This window comes from Danio aesculapii, chromosome 1, assembly GCF_903798145.1.
Source record: "Danio aesculapii chromosome 1, fDanAes4.1, whole genome shotgun sequence".
Classification (NCBI taxonomy): domain Eukaryota; kingdom Metazoa; phylum Chordata; class Actinopteri; order Cypriniformes; family Danionidae; genus Danio; species Danio aesculapii.
Genome location: NC_079435.1, coordinates 50,158,921 through 50,179,775, shown reverse-complemented (window position 1 = coordinate 50,179,775; position 20,855 = coordinate 50,158,921). Strand labels below are relative to the sequence as shown.

Below are 20,855 nucleotides of genomic sequence, written 5' to 3'. Positions count from 1 at the left end.
AAGATTTAATTTACTAATAAAAACTAATAGTCAAGCCTCATTCACGCTACAAGTATTTCAACAGAGAGTGAGCAACTTCCAGCTACCTCAGTCTGCGCGAGCGACAGTGACCGTTGGCGACAAGGTGCGCGTGTCGAGCGATGCGACAAAGTTGAGAATCTTTCAACTTTATCCAAATGAAGAGCGACTTTCTTGAGCGACAGTCAATAGGAACACTAGTAGAGCTCACGTGATCCTCTCTCAGCTCACTCAGAGGCCGGTTGCATTCGTGCTGTATATACCTACGCACACCTGCGTTTGAAGCAGGTCGCCACCCAGAGCGACAGGAAGCTATATTTATAGCTGTATTTATAAACTGCTTACTAACATCTGTTAATGTATAGTATAGTTAATGCTTAACCAGGGGCGTAGCAACCGGGGGGAATAGGGGGATACATCCCCCTCACTTTTAGGTTCCGTTTACACTAATACGTTTTAGTTTTGAAACGCATTAAATGGAATGTTTTGTCAATGTTTTTTTGTTCTTTTCGTCTCAGACTGCGGTAAAGTTTTAGACTTCTGTGAAGGTTTTTGAATGATTATTAATTCCTATCTAGTCAACTGGACAATATTTAAATAACACTTTCCGTGTATTATTCAATCTGAACTGGACATTAGCTTTGGAATGCATGATTATCCAAAGACCTGAGGATATCTCACTGCAAGAAAGACACGTGAATAGCAGACTAGCCTTCATCTGCATTTCGTTGCCTTGTACTTGTACATGTGTGATGACAATAAATTGAATCTAATCTAATCTAATCTGCTTCTCCAATATGGTAGGTAATTAAATATGAAAGAAATGTGAATGATGTGTCGAGATGATTGACAGGCACGTAACTAATCAACATAACAGTCTATTAATGAGGAAGTAGCATGTACCAAAGTGTGCGTACTCTTCTGTTACACACTCAAATGAATTCACTTTTTCTTCACACAAATGAAAGTAGTATAACTATGTGAATTGGTACGCTGCGTAAGGCATTTTTGGAGTGTACTCTCAGCTACTATTATTAACAAAGCCCTCTCATTTCCTTTTATTAAATAATTCTGCATAATTCTGATGATTCTCTTCCCTTTTAATCAGCACAGAACTAAAAAAACATACTCAAACCTACTGTCTAAGTTTTCAGAAGTCTTTCTAGATTATGCAGAAGCTCATTAGACACGACTTACCTTTCAGCCAGATAGCACCTAAAAAATCAGAGCGCGGATATGAACATTTCAGACGCCTGTGTAGCATAATAGAATAGAGACGCTGGTTGATTTTCGAAAGATTCATGAAAACCCTGGCAGCTCAGAGGCTAAACGTGACCAAACCAGACCACGCTGCAGTCTCCATCCCACGTTTAAGTGCTGTCAAAGTACAGTATGCGACTGATCCACTTTTAAACTCCCTCAACGCAACGTTCACCCAAATAGCGCAGCGCTAGACATCCCTCACCCAGAACGAGCTGTCGTTCCCTGGCCCTCAGGTCCTCCAGGACTTGGTGGTAATGCTCTTGAAAAGCAGAAATGTCTGCGTCAAACAGAACCGGCGTCTCTTCTTTCTGCCGCAGCTCCTCGAGTTGTTCGTGCAGTTTGGCCACTTGAGGTTGAAGAGCCGAGAGGCGAGAGATCTCGTCCTGCCAGAGGGAACACAGGGGATTTTTTCGCATAATAAGTCACGTAATGACACAAATAAATTAGATTTGTATATTTAGTAACTTATCGAAGAATTTATATACTCCTACTGTCTAAAACAAATGTCAAATTTCCTGATTTACATCAACCTGAAGGGGACCTATTATGCAAAAAAGTTTTCTATAAGGGGTTTAAACATAGTTGTGTGGCCACAGTGTGTGAATATATCCAGCCACTAATTGTAAACATTAATTAACTCTATTTTTTATAATCACACTTCATAAAAACAGTCTGCAGAAACACTTTGATTGACATTCTCCCTTTGTACATGCCATCAGAGGGAGAAAGCGATGCCCTTTAGTCACAACCTTTTACTCATTAGCATAGACAGCCCTGAGCGAGAAGCAGGCATTCAACATTAGAGCTTTCATGCCATACCAGTCAAACATAATGTCAGTGAATATAAGGCATTATAAATGTGATAATAGACTACCATCTTCTGAGCCACTTCTTTTGATATTTTAAGTTGATAGAGATAATGTTAGTCCTGTTTTAAATCTGCCGCTATGCTGATGCATAGGTGTTTGTAGCCCCACCTGGTAGCACAATCTCATTTGAATTTAAAGCGACAGTCACTAAAACAGCACAATTTGAACCAAAGCCTAAAGGGGCATGTTCAAAAAGTTATAAAAAATTATTTGTGGGACATTTTCACCTGAACTTTCACATACACATTCTAGGGACATCAAAGACTATTTTTTACATCTTGTAAAAAAGGGCATGATAGGCCCCCTTTTACCCTCTGGGTCTGGGGTGATTTTGGTACCCCCCTAAGATGTTTTGACATACCTTGGGATTTGTGCTTATTTCAGCTACTTATTACATAGTACTGGACAACATGTATTTTTTGTTTTCAGAGCAAACTGTGGTACAATAATATTTGAGAAATATTGATGTACATGCTTGCGTTTTTTTTATTTTTATTTTTTTATATTATGCGTGATTCGAATGAAATAAGGTCCAAAAAGCCACGCTGAATGGGCCTGAATAAGACATTTGAGTAACTAGTCTTGTAGGCTAGAATACTTACTTCACAATTATGTGAAAATTATTCTGTTGTCTTATTCAAAGAAACATTACAATGGTTTACATTTGTAAGGTCTATTTTGGGTCATCTCAGCTGTATGCGTGGATGTGAAAATGGTTATGAATTTCACACCTGGAGAGAAAAGAGACACTACCCCACTGGCTAATGTTCACCCATCAAGGGCATTGTAAAGCAGCTGCAAAAGCTAGCCCAAACTAAATACTTGTTGTATTTCCTTGCTGTATTATGACCATGTAAACACTATGGGTAAACAAATGTATGTGCACTTATACAGCATGCACAAAAAATACATATTTAAATTGGTAAAAAACAGGTTTGCAACAATGTTGTTATAAAAACTTTGTGCATTAATGCAGCATTTAATTAGAATTTCTGAATGACTCTGAGACACTGAAGTAGTGTAATGAAAATAAATACAATTTTAAACATGAAAAACAATTACTTTAAATATAAATGATATTTTAAGACCGTAAGACAGTAAAATAGATAAAAAACAAAATAAATAACACGTGGCTGAATATCCATGATCTACACCGTATAGAAAATGCAGATTTTAGCTAGCCAAGATGCTGTTTAAATTCCTTCCATGCCATTGTTTTTTGTTAAATAACCTGTTTTAACACTTTTAACACTGTTTTTTTATTATTCAATGTTTTTATTTGTATTATTTTCTTATTCTTGTCTCTTTTATTCCTGTTAATGTAAAGCACTTTGAATTGCCATTGTGTATGAAATGTGCTACATAAATAAACTTGCCTTGCCTAAATAACATTATAATTCGGATATAAACAGTGACCATCTGCACAAGCAAAACACATGAAACTCTGTGATAAAAACATGGTAAAAGGCATTTAATAAATGGGAAATCAAAATTTAAATGCAAACGCAAATCCTTAATATTATATGACTTGGTCAAAAAAATAAAAATAAAAAAAATTCCCTAACTTTCAATGACTGGAATAGACTTGCATGATATTCCAGAAATTCCATGACCCGTGGGAACGAACCCTGTGTTTTTATCCTCACTTGTAAGTCATTTTAAAGAAAAAGTATCTGCTAAATGAGTAAGTGTAAATGTAAAATGTAGAAAAAAAAAACAGCCCTATCTTTTTGCTGTCTACCTTCCAACACCAGAAAAGGAATAAACATGAATATTTAGATCTCATATAACTTTCAAGTGAAGCCTCTATGAGTGATTCAGACTCAGCTGCGAGGTAAATGTTTTACAGACTTCACAAATTCAATAAAAACTTTCAGAAATTCTAACTTGTAGCTGCAAGGTTTTTCTTTTTTCCTTTAAAGGGATAGCTCACCAAAAAAGGAAAAATACTCAATATTTACTCTACTACAAGTGGTTATAAACTATAATCATTTATTCTGTTGAACACAAAAGAAGATATTTTGAAGAATGCTGAAAAACGGTTACCACTGACTTTAACAGTAGGAAAAACAGATACTATTGAAGTCAATAGTTACAGGTTTTTAGCTTTCTTCAAAATATCAAATATATAAAATATCAAAAAATGTGTTCAACAGAAGAAAGAAACTCATACAGGTTTGGGTGAGTAAATGACGAAAGTTATAATTTTTTAACAAACTTTCTCTTTAATAAGGTGTTTATGGATCGATGTTTATGATATGCTTTCTATATGTGCCATTTGGCATTAAAATAGTTCTAATATATGTGTATTATTTTTGATCCAATAAAAACTGTAGTAACTTCACATTATTGCTGTATGCTGTCATCAGATCTTTCATTTCTTTCCTTTTTTTTTGCACCAGATACAATTGAAGGTATAATTACCAGCTCTCCGGTGAAATTGTATTTTTTCTTACATTTCCCAAGTGCTGTTTAATAGAGAGAAGATTTGTTCAATACATTTAAAAGAAATAATAGTTTTAATAACAAATTTCCCATTAGAATTGGTTAACTGGGCAAGTTGTAGTCAATTGGGGAAAAAATATTTCTTATGGGGAAGAATAAAAGTAGCTTAAGCAAAATTAAAATAAAAAATGCTTTTATATAGCCATACTAAAAGAAATAATAAAAATGTATAAAAAATACAGTGAAAATGTCCTTGCTTCATTAAAAATATATGAACAAAAATTTCATTAGAGGGCAAATTTTTTGCCTTCAACTGTATATAGACTTTAAATAGCAAAATTCTGAATAATCCTGCTACATATTTATAAAGATGTAAAACAATCGGGCAGCGTATCATAAATAAGTGTGTAAAGAAACCTCAAAGCTATGAGATTTCATAAAGCTTTTATCAAATTTGTGAAGTCTGTAAAAACATTTGCCTCACAACAAAACCATATTCTCTGCTTCTGAATCAGTCACAGAGACTTGGAAGTTATGATGAGATCTAAATATTCATGTTTATTCACAGTTATTCCCTCTTCAGGTGTCGAGGGCGGACGGCACAAAAATATGGAGCCATTTTCCTGCCAGTATTTGTGCCATTATGTGACTTAGCCTGAACTACACTCTCTATTCCCTGAATTATTTTATGCAATTGTTTTGAATTAAACAGGAATCTTTTTAAATGTGGTTAAAGTCAACTATTTGTACTGTTTTGAACTTGAAAATTCTTTCCTGTGTTTGCATGTGTGTCTATTTATGCATCTAAAATACTAGGTCAATATAATATAAATACAAGGTCAAATGACTTAAAATAGCAAAACTTTAGCAAAATTTTGTTTCTAGATATACACAAACTGGAAATAGCAAAATCTTGAATAATAGAGCTACATATTTGAAAATATGAGAAATAATATAGGAGCAATATTTTATAATAATGATTTAGTTTCATCCCCACCTAAATTAACATGTGCCCTGTTGAACCATTTACTTTACTGAGCTAGCTACTATGAATAGATAAAATGACTATTATATACAGAAGACAACCATTCAAGTCACTCATTTTAAAATGTAAGATATTTTATGCTATGCTTTTATTAAATGTTATTTTATTTTTATTATTCTGAAACTGTAAATCTGCAAATAATGATATAAATAATATTATTTGTGGAATTGTGGAAAATTTACTTTCTTAGGCTTTAAATAATTTGGCAAATCTGCAAATAAAATGTAAAAAATTCAATTATATTCTTAGTGTCCCACCAGTGACGGTACACAGCCATATTGCACTGCTACGAGTGTAATATTGCATTTATACAACAGTTCGATGGCCTAATCGTGTATATAAAAAAGGGAATCAAATACGGAGAGTCTCCAAAATCCTTTGAGGAACTACTTTCCCTCATTCTGCAGCAGAAACCGTTGCTACATCACAAACATCACTTTAGAGCTAATATTTGAATGATTCTCTAGCGTAATGTCTAAAGTGACGACAAAACAGGTGATTTTGCTCACATTTTAGGATTATAAGGCTGAACGGCATGAAACGCCATCAGTCTGCAGAGATTTCCCAGTATGTCTCTTTTGCAATCGGAAGATCACAATAATTAATCTAGAAAAATCCAGAGCAGAGCAAACACTTCCAGATTACTATGGTATAAATACAACACTACAAAATACCAAAGAGAGAAATTGACTTAGAATGTCACTTACCTGTTTAATAATGATTTAATTAGCTGTAGTTAAAAATTACGCTGATTTTTTTTCCCCTAAGGACTTACTGTATTATGCAGTCTCTGTCGCCTTTTTGTGGCGAAACGTCAACCCTCTTCGCTCTGCTCAGTATGACAGGCTGACCGCCAACATACTGACTCTCCGAAATTATGAATATTCAAAATAGGCACTATCCTTATAAATAAACTGCATAGTTGCAATCTAAACAACAGCATTCTCGATTAAAAAGCCTCAAAAGTACATTATGTTGTCCAACAGCTGCAATATTTGTCCAACAGCTGCAAAACTTGTGTGGGCAAAGTAATACACAAGTGTGAAGAGACTGTAAGAGTGCTGATATTACTTTTATATCTCACAGCTATCAGCCAATCAGATTTGAAAACCAAACAGAACTGTTGCATAAATACATTTACTGTATATAAAATATAGCAAAACAAAATTGTCGAAACTTTACTTTCTTTAGTCTTTAAATAATTTAAATAATTTTGAATTTTTTTGTCTTTACTTTACTTTCTTTAATGTCAAAGCAGTAATCCGCACACTACCATCTCAAAAACATTGCAAGAATTAGATACTTAGTTTCCCAGTGAGGTCTTCTTGAAACCTGTTCATGATTTTATCAGCAGTAGGGTGGATTACTGTAATAGACTCACCCAGAACGCTGCTGCCAGGATTCTGACCAAAACAATAAAATCAGAGCGTCCTCAGGTCTTTACACTGATTCCCAGTTACATCCAGAACAGATTTTAAAGTATTACTATTTGTCTATAAATCACTAAATGGCCTAGGACCTCAATACATTACAGATATGCTCACTGAATAGAAACCTAATAGATTCCTCAGGTCTTTAGGATCATATAAACTAGAAATTCCAAGGGTTCAGTCAAAGCAGGGTGAATCTACCTTCAGCTACTGCACCCCTCGCTGCTGGAATCAGCTTCCAGAAATGATCAGATGTGCTCCAACATTGGGCACATTCAAATCAATACTGAAGACACATCTGTTTAGCTGTGCCTTTACTGAATGAGCACTGTGCTATGTCCGACAGATTGCACTATTATGTCTTTCTTTTCTTTTTCTTCATTCTTTTGTAACCTATTTAACACATTTTAATATGTTTTATCCATTTTTATATTATTTGTATTTATTTTTTATTCCTGTCTCTTTTATTCCTGTTTATGTTAAGCACTTTGAATTACCATTGTGTTTGAAATGTGCTATATAAATAAACTTGCCCTGCCTTGCTTTTAGACTTTAATAAAATGTAACTAATTTAATTATATTCTTAATTCTATTCTTATAACATAACATTCTATATTATAATATATTTTGTTTAATTTTTTTCGAATTTTAATTATTTAGAAACTGCAAATGATACATAACATAATGAAACGGTGTATACTTTACTTTCTTTAGACTTTAAATAATTTGGAAAAAGCAAATCTGCTAATAAAATGTAACAAATGTAACTATACTTTTAATGAATTGTTAAAAAATGAGATAACCCTGACAATCTTTATATAAAAAACTGAAAAATTTAATAAGTAAACCTGGGGAATAGTAAGACAAAGAAGGGGTTAATCACATCAAATAATAAAATCATCACAGACACCGAAGGTCTTTAGGGAGACACGTCTTTTTCTGAAAGATATATTAGAGAAACAAGATCTGCTAAAGAGACGGAAGTAAAAAGGAGCTTGATATAGAGAACTGTCAGGTACAGAGATACTCATGGATAAAAGCAAAGACAGACTTTAAACCGGCGGCGCTTTGATCATTCACACTTTTTTAATCACGCAACTTGTCTCTTGGCTTGTTATTTCATATGCATTAATCGAACTGTCCACAGCCATCAGGCAGAGGGAGATTTCAATTAAATCATCCTATGGAAGTGCTGTCATCATAGCTAAAATTACAGGAAAATCTATCCGCAGATAAAACCCAGCAGCCAGGCCGGTCCCCTTTAAAGGGGTCATTTCACCAGAAATTGATTTTTCTTGATCTCTTGACATGAATGATAGAATTATTGCAGACTGTTTTGTGAACCTGTCACAATGTAATGTAAAAAGCAAAGAGGCAATTATATTAAACCCGTCAGCAAAACTCAGAACTTAGCATTTCAGATCCTGTACTATATAAAATAGTTTAACACTTTGCTAACTAAACTGATAAATTTAAAAAATGAACAAAATATTTACAGCTAATATCATTTAAATATTTACCTTTACATTTTAAAATAATAAAACAAAACTTTGTTTAATATTAAATTAAGAATTAAAATCTCTGAACTCTAACTTAATTTATTTTTAACTTGCATTTGTAAGTTTACAACTCATAACTGCGAGATATAAAGCCACCATTGTGAGAAGAATAGTCAGAAATGTGAGATATCTTTTTGAAATTGCAAGAAAAAAAATGTTATTATGCACTCACCAGCCACTTTATTAGGTACAACAGCTTCTTAACACAAATTTCTAATGAGCCAATCACATGCTGATCTACTGGGATTTTCACGCACAACCATCACAGAAAATATCCAGTGAGCGGCAGTTCTGTGGTTGCAAATGCCTTGTTAATGCCAGAGGTCAGAGAATGGCCAGACTGGTTTGAGCTGATAGAAAGGCAATAGTAACTCAAATAACCACTCGTTACAACCGAGGTATGCAGAAGAGCACACAACACATCCAACCTTGAGGCGGATGGGCTACAGCAGCAGAAGACCACACCGGGTGCCATTCCTGTCAGCTAAGAACAAGAAACTGAGGCTACAATTCACACAGGCCCACCAAAATTGGACAATGGAAGATTGGAAAAAAAGTTGCCTGGTCTGATGAGTCTCGATTTCTGCTGTGACATTCGGATGGTAGGGTCAGAATTTGGCATCAACAAAATGAAAGCATGGTTCCATCCTTCTTTGTATCAATGGTTCAGGCTGGTGGTGGTGGTGTAATGGTGTGGAGGATAATTTCTTGACACATTGAGCCCATTAGTATCAATTGAGCATCGTGTCAACACGACAGCCTATCTGAGTATTGTTGCTGACCATATCCATTTATTTCTGACCACAGTGTACCCATCTTCTGATGGCTACTTCCAGCAGGATAATGTGCCATGTCATAAAGCGTGAATCATCTCAGTTTCTTGAACATGACAACGCGTTCACTATACTCAAATGGCCTCCACAGTCACCATAACTCAATCCAATAGAGCATCACCGATGTGGTAGAATAGGAGATTCACATCATGGATGTGCAGCTGACAAATCTGCAGCAACTGCATGGTGCTTTCATGTCAATATGGACCAAAATCTCTAAGGAATATTTCCAGTACCTTGCTGAATCTATGCCATGAAGGTTTAAGACAGTTCTGAAGGCAAAGGGGGTCCAACCCGGTACTAGAAAGGTGTACCTAATAAAGTGGCCGGTGAGTGTATTATTTCCGCACCAGAAAAAAAAAATAAGCTAGCAAACAAACTATTATATACCGTAAGGTATTTTGATAATAGCGTGATTATCATGATACCTTAAATAATAGTTTGATTGTTAGTTTTTTATTTTTTATGGCAGAAAGAAGTAACCTTAGTGAATTTATATTTCAAGCATCAAAACATTAAAATACATCCTATATATTTTCATTTTTCGGAGCAAAAAAAGACGTATACATTATGCTGAATGATAAACATTTTACCCATATTTTGACACTTTAAAGACTCACTATTATGATTTTTAAAAAAATGTAATTGTGAAATATAAACTAAAGTTAGAACTTTAAGATAAAAATTCCAAATAACCTTCATTAATTCCTATAAGGATTTAACACGAATAGTGAATAATAAGCCGATTCGAATGTTATAACTCGATTGAATTGGCGTTATCAGTGGAAATCAGCTGATAGATATGGACCAGTAGGGGCCTTCTGCTCCTACTGGTAGGCTCAAAAGGCTGTTATCATCCATCCACATGGTTAATCAGCTATAGATCACATACGGTTGCAGCCGGAAGTTATGGAGAATTATTTATATTATTTATCCAATTTCCCATAATTGTACTTTGTTAACATCTACCCCAACCCTAAACCCAGCCGGCATGGTAATGTAAAAACAGATCTGGAGTCTTCTCTATTACTATAGCGGATTACCCAGTAAAGAATACCTGAGAATACCAGTAGGCGCAGAAGGCCCCTACTGGCCCATATCTATCAGCTGATAACCACTGATAACACCCATTTATTCGAGTGATAACATTCGAAGTGGGTGGAATAATCACCTTTCATTAAATAACTTAGCATAAATTAATAAATGCTATTAGAAATACAAATATTGCCAAATGTTAGTTACATATGTTATTAATATCAGTTTATTTTTATTTATTTAATATTGTTCTCATTCATTTATTTATTATTTACCCCGACCTTTAATGCTATTTTTCAGAAGGAGAAAAAAAACAGCTGCTTGTTTCTAATGTTGGAAACCTTTTATCAAATAAATCTCTTTTATCTCAAAAGATCAAGAAAAAAACTGAAGGTTGTTTGTCTTGTCGGTCACGATAAAATATCCAGCATGAATGCATCACTGCTTGTTTTTTTTTTTTAATCAAATAAATACATAGAGCAGGAAAAGAGCATTACCTGGCCAGACACAGAAAAAGACAGACTTTGCAGAGAGCATGGACACAGAACAGACACAAGCTGATAGACAAATCCAGAGACCCTCATCCACGAGGACCAAGGGTGCATTTGAGCAAATTTTACTTGATTACTGTACTTACTATGTGTACACTGCAAACAAACAAAACAACAACAAAAAAAGATTCTCTTACCAAGAGATTTTGTCTTGTTTTAGTCCAAATATGTACAAATTCGTGCTGAATATAAATATACTATTAAATTGATTAGGTTTTGCTTTATTCTAGACAAGTAAAGATTTTCTAGACATGTGAAAATTATTCTCTTGAGCCCAGAAAAAATAAATCATTATAATCTAAAAGCAAGATTATTAAAAATAAGACAAAATTAAGGGAGTTTTCTTCTTTAAACAAAATAAATTACCAGTGGGGTAAGCAAAATAATCTTCAAAAAAAAAAAAAGCTTTCTCAAAAATATAGTCAAAATTACTAATTTTAATAGTTAATAAATTACAAAAATTACTAAATTAATATTACTTTTACACTTAATAATTTAAAAAAATTGTTCGATATTTTGACTAGAAACGAGACAAAACTTCTGGGTATTTTTGCAATGCATTATTTTGGAGTAATTGTATTTACTTAATAATAATGACAATTTAATTTTTTTGTTTATTTTGAAATTTGAAGAAAAAATGTTGTCACACCTTTATAGAATAAAATAAATAATGACATTTTACTCAAGCCCTAAATTCAAAAACATTCTGTAAATCCAGAAAGATGATTTTCAAGTGGTCTCTTAATTTTGTATAACTTTAATATCCATTAGTCGTCTATTTTAAAGGGATAGTTCACCTCCACCCCCACCAAAAAAAAAATGAAATGATGACAGAATTGAACTTTTTGAGTGAACTATCACTTTAATATATTGTCACAATTGACAGGATAGAGTTAAAAAAATATCCAATTATGAGAATTTCAGAACAGTCCAAAGCCATGCTATACATGTGAATTGAATAAGCTAAATTGGCCATAGTGTATGTGAGTGTGTGCAAGGGTGTGTGGGTGTTTCCCAGTGTTGGGTTGTGGCTGGAAGGGCATCTGCTGCGTAAAACATATTCTGGCAGTTCATTCGGCTGTGGCGACCCCAGAACAAATGAATGAATGAGAATTTAATTGACAGTTTATATTTTAGTGCCAAATACACTATTACTATTTGATGTGTTACAAATCTTCAAAAAAGTGCTTAAAAAACATTCTATGTTAAATCATACCTACATTTTAATTGAGTATTCTAACCTCAGTATCTGCATTTCTGTATCATTTCTGAGTAACTGTGCGCCCATGGGATCTCATTTATAAATGTGGCTCATGTACAAAATGGGTGGAAACATGCATACGCCACATCCCACACAAAAGCTGTGATCTAGAATAGAGAATGTGCACAGCTGTAAGTAAACGCATAGTAAACATATTTTAATATTGTTTGAAATGTTAATTGAACCACTTTAACAGGGACAAATTATGCTCATTTTTACAAGATTTAAAATAAGTTTCTGACGTCTGATGAAGTTTAAGCTCCAAATACATCACATATAATTGGCCCTTTTAGGTTTTGATTCAAATTGAGCCGTTTTGCTGACTGTTGCTTTAAATTCAAATGAGATGTGCTCTTTTCAAAAGTGGGCGGAGCTACAAACACATATGCATCAACATAGTGGCAGATTCACAACAGGACTAAAGTAATCTCAGTGAAAAACTGAAAATAACAGAAGAAGTGTCTCAGGAGAAGGTAGTCTAGACTGTTGTTCATTTGTGCATCCTAAAACTCCAAATTTATAATGCCTCTTAGTCACTGACAATATCTTTAGCAGAGACGGTGTAAAAACTCTAATGGCGGATGGCTGCTTCTCACTTAGGGCTGTTTATGCTAATGAGGCAGAGATCATCACTAAATGGCGGGGCTTTCCCCTTATGATGACATGTACAAAGGGAGGATGTCAATCAAAGTGTTTCTGTAGACTATTTTTGCCAAGTGTGATTATAAAAAATAAAATTATTACATTTTGACAATTAGAGGCTGGATATATTCACACTCTGTTGCCGCACAACTGTGTTTAATCCCCTTATAAAAGTGATTTTTGCATAATAGGTTCCCTTTAAATCCTCATTTGAGCCATAATCACTAATAAACAAATGACTATTTATTCTGACGTACTGTATGTTGACTTTTAGGAAGGTTTTTACTGAAAGTTTTATAAACACGAGCTCTGATGAGGACAGACAGTAGGTCAGTTTACCCTGCAGCGCTCCAGCTGGTATCCTCAAGAGGTTCGGGTTCACATGCGGGTGGCGACTGCACCTTCAGCCAGTTCTCCGCCGTGGCCACAGCCTGCTCCAGCTGCTGGAAGAGATTGTAGAAAGCCAGTACTTTGGTCTGGTAGGCCAACCACGCCAGCCGCTCGGCCAGGAGAGCGCAGAAGTCCACCCATCGAGCGCGCAACTGCTGAGCCGCTTGTTCGATGTCCTCTGAGTTCTGACCGTCTTCACGAAAAAAGATCCATTAGGACAAATGAGACTCATGCATATTGAAACAGCCTTTGCCGAGGCAATTAAGCTGCCAAATGCTTTAGACTTTCAAAATAGCTAGGAATCATCCCATAGATGTACATCTCTATCTATTATTAATCAAGCTAACATTTTGCAGGATTTTATTACTTTAATTAGCAACAAAAGGCAGATTATTGCTTTCTAAGTTAGATATCTGTGAAGCTTTCTCAATGAAAAACAAGAGCAGGTTTTGAATTATCCAAGGGCTTTTAGAACATATTCAAAGATATTCACACTGAAATTGATGTGCTTATGAAAGTATCCATTTTATTACCGCTGGTAAGTTGATCCACCAAAGCCTGGGCTGAGCTAGTGGCTTCTTGCAACTTCCTGAACTTTTCCGGTTTTTTCCCTGTCAATTGCCTACGAATGATCGAAAGACAGTTCAATACACTTTAAAAACATTGTTTACATATGATTTCAAAATACATTGTACTTAATTTGAATATCATTTAAAACATTTTAATAAAATACAATAAAATATAAAAAATATATTATAATATAATAGAAATATAATATAACTTAATATAATATAACATAATATAATATAATATAATATAATATAATATAATATAATATAATATAATATAATATAATATAATATAATATAATATAATATAATATAATATAATTACACATAGATATCACCTATATATCATATAACTGATTATACAAAAGTTCTGTCTGCTTCTCGAATCTGATTGGCTGATAGCTGTGACAAAGTTATATCAGCACTCGGACGGCCTCTTCACCCTTGTGTATTATTCTGCCCACACTAGCAACACAAAGGCAAAACAACTCTCTACAGTTCCACAGTTTGACAAATATTGCAGCTGTTGGACAACATAAGGGACTTTTAAGGTTTTTTTTAGTCGAGAAAGCAGTTGTTTAGATTGCAATTACGCAGTTTATTGATAGTGCCTATTTGAAAATTTATTTTCATACATTCGGGACTTTCAGCACATCGGCAGCCGTCAGCCTGTCATAATACCCATCGTCATCGTCGTTGTTTGGGCTATATCTAAAGACAATATTTTGGTCACAGTCATCTGTTATTTACTCCAGAGCAAATAGATTTGACTGCAATGTTAAGTTTAGCTTAATGCTGAATGAAAACTTGGTAGTTATTCTTTTGACTGATTTAGTTTTTTTCATTATATTGTTGTTTGGTAAATGTTATTGATCAATACATTTATTTCATATATTATTGCAGTAATATTTAATTAAAATATTTTTGTAATACAAATTTTATAGCAATTTAGCCTGACCAAGAAATTGACGTTATTTTGTTCTGCCACAAGATAATGTTTTTCTGAGCATAAATTTAAAACAAAACTTGATCAAATCATTATAGAACAGGTGAGTGACATTCTACATGTAAGTCGATCTCTCTCTATTGTATTTTATATTGCTGTATGTATGCCATAGTAATTAGTAGTGTTTGTTTGGCTTTCTTGAGGGTTACATTTTTCCAGAGAAATACTCGTAGATCTCTGTAGACTGATGGCATTTCATGTCGTTCAGCCTTATAATCTTAACATGTGACCAAAATAATCTGTTTTGTCATCACATAGACACTACAATACTCTACATTATGCAGGAGAATCATTCAAATACTAGTTCTAATGTGATATTTGTGAACTGGCAATGCTTTCTGCTGTTCTGACGTCAGCTGCAGGTATGAATGAATGGTGGAAGAAAGTAGTTCCTCGTACGAAAGGGTTTTGAGACTCGCCATGTTTGATTTTCTTTTTAGTAGACACGATTATGCCGTCAAACTGTTGTATAAACACAATTTCACACTCGTATCAGTGTTACTCATGTGATATTGTGATAATGTGACTCGTGTGACAGTGCTACTCATGTGATACTTCTCATAAATTCAATATCCAACTATGTTTATACATAATAACTTTAACTGTTAAAAGCTATTAGTTACTAGTTAAAGCTATTAGTTACTAATAAAGTTATAGTAACTAATAACCTTAACTTTTCGGACTTTGTAATGCAAAAATATACACCTTTTGTAAAGCTGCTTTGAAACAATAATTACTATAAAAAAAGCTAACTTGATTAAATTGAACATACAGTAAGTTCAATGTAAATTAATTTCAGCTCGAATTCATGACATAATATTAACAGATAAGTGTAAAGATAATTATTAATATTTCATTTTAATCCAATTTGGATTTTTTTATATTGTTAGTTAGTGTTAACCATTAGAACTTTCCCTTAGTGTTTTTGATAGTAAGAACAATATATCATTAGAGCATCGATATCATAATGTGTGCATCTGCAATATTTGGATTAAATTAAAGATTAAAAGTTACAGATATTATTAAATATTATTCTTTTTTAATTATTCATAAAATGATGACCAAGTTATTTTATATATGATTGTTTAATTTCTGTACTTGAAAACGGTTTAAAACCATAAATCACTGTTTATTTTACAGTTTTACATCTTATATTTTACATATCATATTCTATATATTCTACATATTCCACATCATCAAATAATATTTTACATCTTATTAATTATTATTTATCCAGATGCACTGCATAGAAAAACACAAAGACTAAATTAATGAAATCTTTCCAAATAGAGATATTCAAATCAAATAAACCCTATTTTCAATAGTAATTTTGTAAAGTACATTAATCTTCAAAGCATATGTATCAATTCTAATGCAATATAATACACTTCACAGCCTGTTATCTGTTCTGTTTACATTCATTTGTTGTGCACTACAGGTAAATCACTATAAAATGTGTTTATGTGGCCTTACCAGCACTTTTTCATAGAGATCTGCCACACTGCCTTCTTTACGGGAGATTGAGAACTCTGGATTTTGCAAAACAGCCTCGGACCGAGTCATAAAACTATGAATTTCAGTGAAGTCCACATCAAATCTGCAGGGACATCGATGAGAGAAAGGCAAAACAAATTAGTAATTCTTGGTTGTTTGTAAGGCATTTGAATGTTGTTAGGATTCAGGCAGGCATTGATTAGCATTTTCCCCATCACTGCGGGCTTTGTTTCAGCGTCCTTTCTGAACTCAAAAGTGATTATTTAGATGGGAAGAAAAAAGCCTTCTCTGCAGAAAACCACAGTCCTGATCAGTATCTCAGATTTACACTGAAAATATATATGTAAAACCCTTGCACAACATAAATTCCCTTAAGAATGTGTGCTGAGGATTTAAGCGGACACGAGTACAGTAAAAAAAACAATGATTTTTCCTGTTTGTTCAAACTACTTATTTAAAATGAGCCGAATCAACACAATTCTTTAGGTTTTTTTTTTGAGGACAACTTAATAGTTTTATATTCCATCCACTTATATTTATTGATACTAAGTCAAGAAAATATGACCATATCACCCCAATTTTATTCTCCTTATACTGGCTGCCTGTTAAGTTCCGTATTGATTATAAAATATTGTTACTTAGCTATAAAGCCTTCAATTATCTAGCTCCTGTTTATCTTATAAACCTTCTGTCTGACTAAAATCCAACTCGCTCTTTAAGATCCTAAAACTCAGGGCTTCTGGTAGTACCCAGAATAGCAAAGTCTACTAAAGGAGGTCGAGCCTTCTCATTTATGGCTCCTAAACTCTGTCCTTCAAGGATAACACATTTATTTAATATAAAAATACACTTCATTAAACATGCGCATATACACTTCACCTATATGCTATAACATTGCAGGTTAATGATGTCTGTATATAATAACTTATATTTGATTGTAACTTTAACTTAATTTGATTGTAATGCAATAATGTGCACCTTTTGTAAAGCTGCTTTGAAACAATAATTATTGTAAAAAGCGCTACACAAATCAACTTGAATTTAATATTTCTAAAATAATTAGGTTAACTTAATTAATTTGTAAGGAATTGTGTGGAACCCAGCAGTGTAGATCTACAGAAATATTCACTTAAAATATAATATTTAATAAAATAAAAACATTTTAAGAATTCATCTCAAATGACTTGTTAAAAATCAGCAGATTTTTTTAAAATATAAAATTGTTGATAATTGATTTGTATTATGTTCAATATTTAAATTGGTAAAAGTAAACAAATAAATGATAATTATATCTAAATATACAGTAGTCAAATTTTAAAGCGGATTAAAACCAAGTTGTTCTAAAACTATTGATCACCCATTCTTGTCTCTGGACTATTTTGAAGGGCTTTTTTGCTCCACTTTAAATGTTGATGAATTGTTGTTGGCATAACTAACTTAATAGTGGATCTGTAGTTCCCAAGTATTCCAATGGGATTGCATTAAGAAGAAAAAATAAAATATGTAAAAGGAGAATTTAAGTATAATCTTAAGTGCTTTATGTAGTTTCATTTTCTATTAAGATTTTGCATTTACCACTGTGCAGAATAGTAGTGTTCATGCTTCGGATGCTGCCGGCTTTATTAACAGCAATAATGTTTGTTGATTCATTCAGCGAGCAGTTACTGTTCTACTGCCAGTTCTGAGATTAGTCTATTTTTAATTGCGCAGTCCACATGTTACATCTAAAAGCAATGCATGGGATATAAGCAGGTGTTAATTCTGAACTCCAATAGTTAACGGAACATTCTGGTTTTCCAAATGCAGATTGATTGCTTCAAAGGGAGTAAACTGTCTTACATTCACGAGCTAATTCAAATGAAAGTGATTTGATCTTGTTGTATTCATTTTACTCTTGGGTTCCATTTTTGTCGATTAAGCTAAAAACATCATTCAGATCTGTGTAAATGTGTGTCATAATTATATTGTTACACCAATGATGTTTTTTTTTTTTTTTTTTGTGCTGTCATCATAAAAATGTTCTATTTAAGGCAGACATGGCTTATAACATTAATAATAAAAATATATATATATATAAAAATGTAAAAACTAGTTTGATATAATAGTGTATTTAAAGAGAGCTTCAATAACATTGTTAAGCTAATACTACTAATAGCATCCTACTTACTAATTAAAACATACTATATATTTAAAACAAACCTCTACTAAGCCATATGGTAAATAAATGAATAGAAGAGACATTTAACAACATTTAGCCCAACATAGGTAAATGAAATAAACTAACTAACTAACTAATAATAAACAAAAAAATAAATAAATACATACATAAATAAATGACCACACAAACAAGCAATTTAAAAAACGAAATAAAAAAATCATTAATTCATTAATTATTTTTTAAAAACTAAATAAAATAATTCAATAATAAATAAATAAATTGAAAAACTAAATAAAAATAATAAATAAATAAATTGAACTTAATAAAATATAATAATAAAAATTTAAAAAATAAATTAAACAAATTGAAAAACTAAATAATTAAAAAAAAAATAAATAAATAAATAAATTGAAAACTAAATAAAAAAGTAAATAAAAATATAAATAAATAAACTTAAAAACTAAATAAAAAGATAAAATAATAAATAAATAAATAAATAAATAGAAAAACTTAAAGAAAATAAAAATAATTAATAAATTAATTAATTTGAAAAAAACTAAAAAGATAAAAATAATAAATAAATAAATAGAAAAACGAAATAAAAAATAATAAATTAGTTAATTAATTAAAAAACTAAATAAAAATAAAATAATAAATAAATAAAACTTAATAAATATAAAGATAAAAAATTATAAAATAATTAAATAAATTGAAAAACTAAATAATTGTTTTACATAAAAATAAAAAATAAATAAATTGAAAAACTAAATTAAAAAGTAAATAAAAATAATAAATAAATAAACTTGAAAAACTAAATAAAAAGATAAAAATAATAAATAAATAAATAGAAAAACTAAATAAAAATAATTAATTAATTAATTAAAAAACTAAATGAAAAATAAAATAATAAATAAATAAATGGAAAACTAAATAAAAATTTAAATAATAAATAAAGATAAATTGAAAAAATAAAAATAAAACGATTAATAAATTGAACTAAATAAAAAATATCATGAATAAATAAATAAATGCATAAATAATGAAATAATTAAATAATAAATATAATAAGTAAATAAATATAAAGTTAAAAATATAAAATTAAGTCATCATTGACTTATTATTCACCTGTAAATTTCCTCTGTTAAATACAAAAAAGTAAACTTTTACTATTTACATTGTTAAAAAAAAAGAAAATGCAAATAAAAATGGAAGTCAGCGTTTGCTTCCTCACTTTTTTTGCATTTCTTCTGTTATGAAACTCATACAGGTTTGAAACAAGTGAAGGGATTCCAAATTTCATTTTTAATTGAACTGTCTCTTTAAATACAATCCAATAACATTAAATAAAAGTGTTACTAACAGTTTGTTATAACTATTTGGTCTACTTTGGTTTATGTTTGTGTTCAGAGAAGTGTTTTCTGTGTGTCTTTGCAGTAAAATATTGCCACTGTCTGCACCCTAAGATTTTTGACTATTTTTTATCAAAAACAACCATTTATATTATTGCAGGGTAGTGGGGAGACCAATGCCACTTTCATTTACACTTCTTTGATTGTTGTTGGATAAGGAGTAAGAGAAGGAATTGTATTTTCTTTCTCTTTACTTTCAGAGAATTTAGAGGGAATATTTTTATTTGGAGCTTTACATTGACTTCTGAGGTAAATTTTTCTAAAGTACTGTGTTGTTCTTGCTTGGTTATTAAACATAACTTTTCTTAAATAGATTGCTATATGTCTTTTTCTCTCTTCCATATTGTGCCCTTACCACTAGATATTACCAATATGTGGGGATATTTATTCTAAAGCCATTGGACAAACAGGTCAGAACATGGAAGGATGGATATATAAATGTTTATTATTTGAAAATCTGTTCTTCAAAATTATGGTTTTATGACTTATAATTGTTGTGTACTAGTTCTGACACAACATGTTTGTCACTGTTGAGTGTCATATCTCCACACTGAAAGAAATGCTGGGTTATTTAAACCCAAACTGGGTAAAATATGGACTAACTGAAACATTGGGTTAAATTTTGTCCTATTAATTAAAAAAAACTATTAACCAAGAAGTTGGGTTAGTCCCTATTACACCCAAAATTGGGTTAAAATAATCAGGTAATTTTTAGAATGACGTATATTCGAACAAGTTATTATTATTATTTATTAATTGATCTCTGCATGGGGAGCAGAGAGAAGGGAAGGATCGGCATAGGACCGTGAGGCGGAATCGAACTCAGGTCGCCGTGAACACCGGAATGCATGTGTCAACGCACTAACCACTAGACCACT

At 32.0% G+C, this 20,855-nt stretch overlaps 2 protein-coding genes across 2 annotated transcripts in view; both read right to left on the bottom strand.

Annotated features, from left to right (window-relative positions):
* The window catches only part of LOC130221265 (dystrophin-like), a 60,540-nt gene extending 46,878 nt beyond the window's left edge, over positions 1-13,662 (bottom strand). Inside the window, 4 exon segments of the mRNA XM_056453672.1 lie at positions 1,484-1,664; positions 13,291-13,305; positions 13,353-13,534; positions 13,626-13,662. Coding sequence (XP_056309647.1) covers positions 1,484-1,664; positions 13,291-13,305; positions 13,353-13,534; positions 13,626-13,662 — 415 coding nt within the window.
* The window catches only part of LOC130232246 (dystrophin-like), a 94,763-nt gene continuing 87,351 nt past the window's right edge, over positions 13,444-20,855 (bottom strand). Inside the window, exons 18-20 of the mRNA XM_056462037.1 lie at positions 16,390-16,513; positions 13,875-13,963; positions 13,444-13,534 (exon numbers count right to left, since the gene is read on the bottom strand). Of these exons, the coding sequence (XP_056318012.1) occupies positions 13,910-13,963; positions 16,390-16,513 (178 nt within the window). The 3' untranslated portion in view covers positions 13,444-13,534; positions 13,875-13,909. The remainder of the gene's footprint in view (positions 13,535-13,874; positions 13,964-16,389; positions 16,514-20,855) is intronic.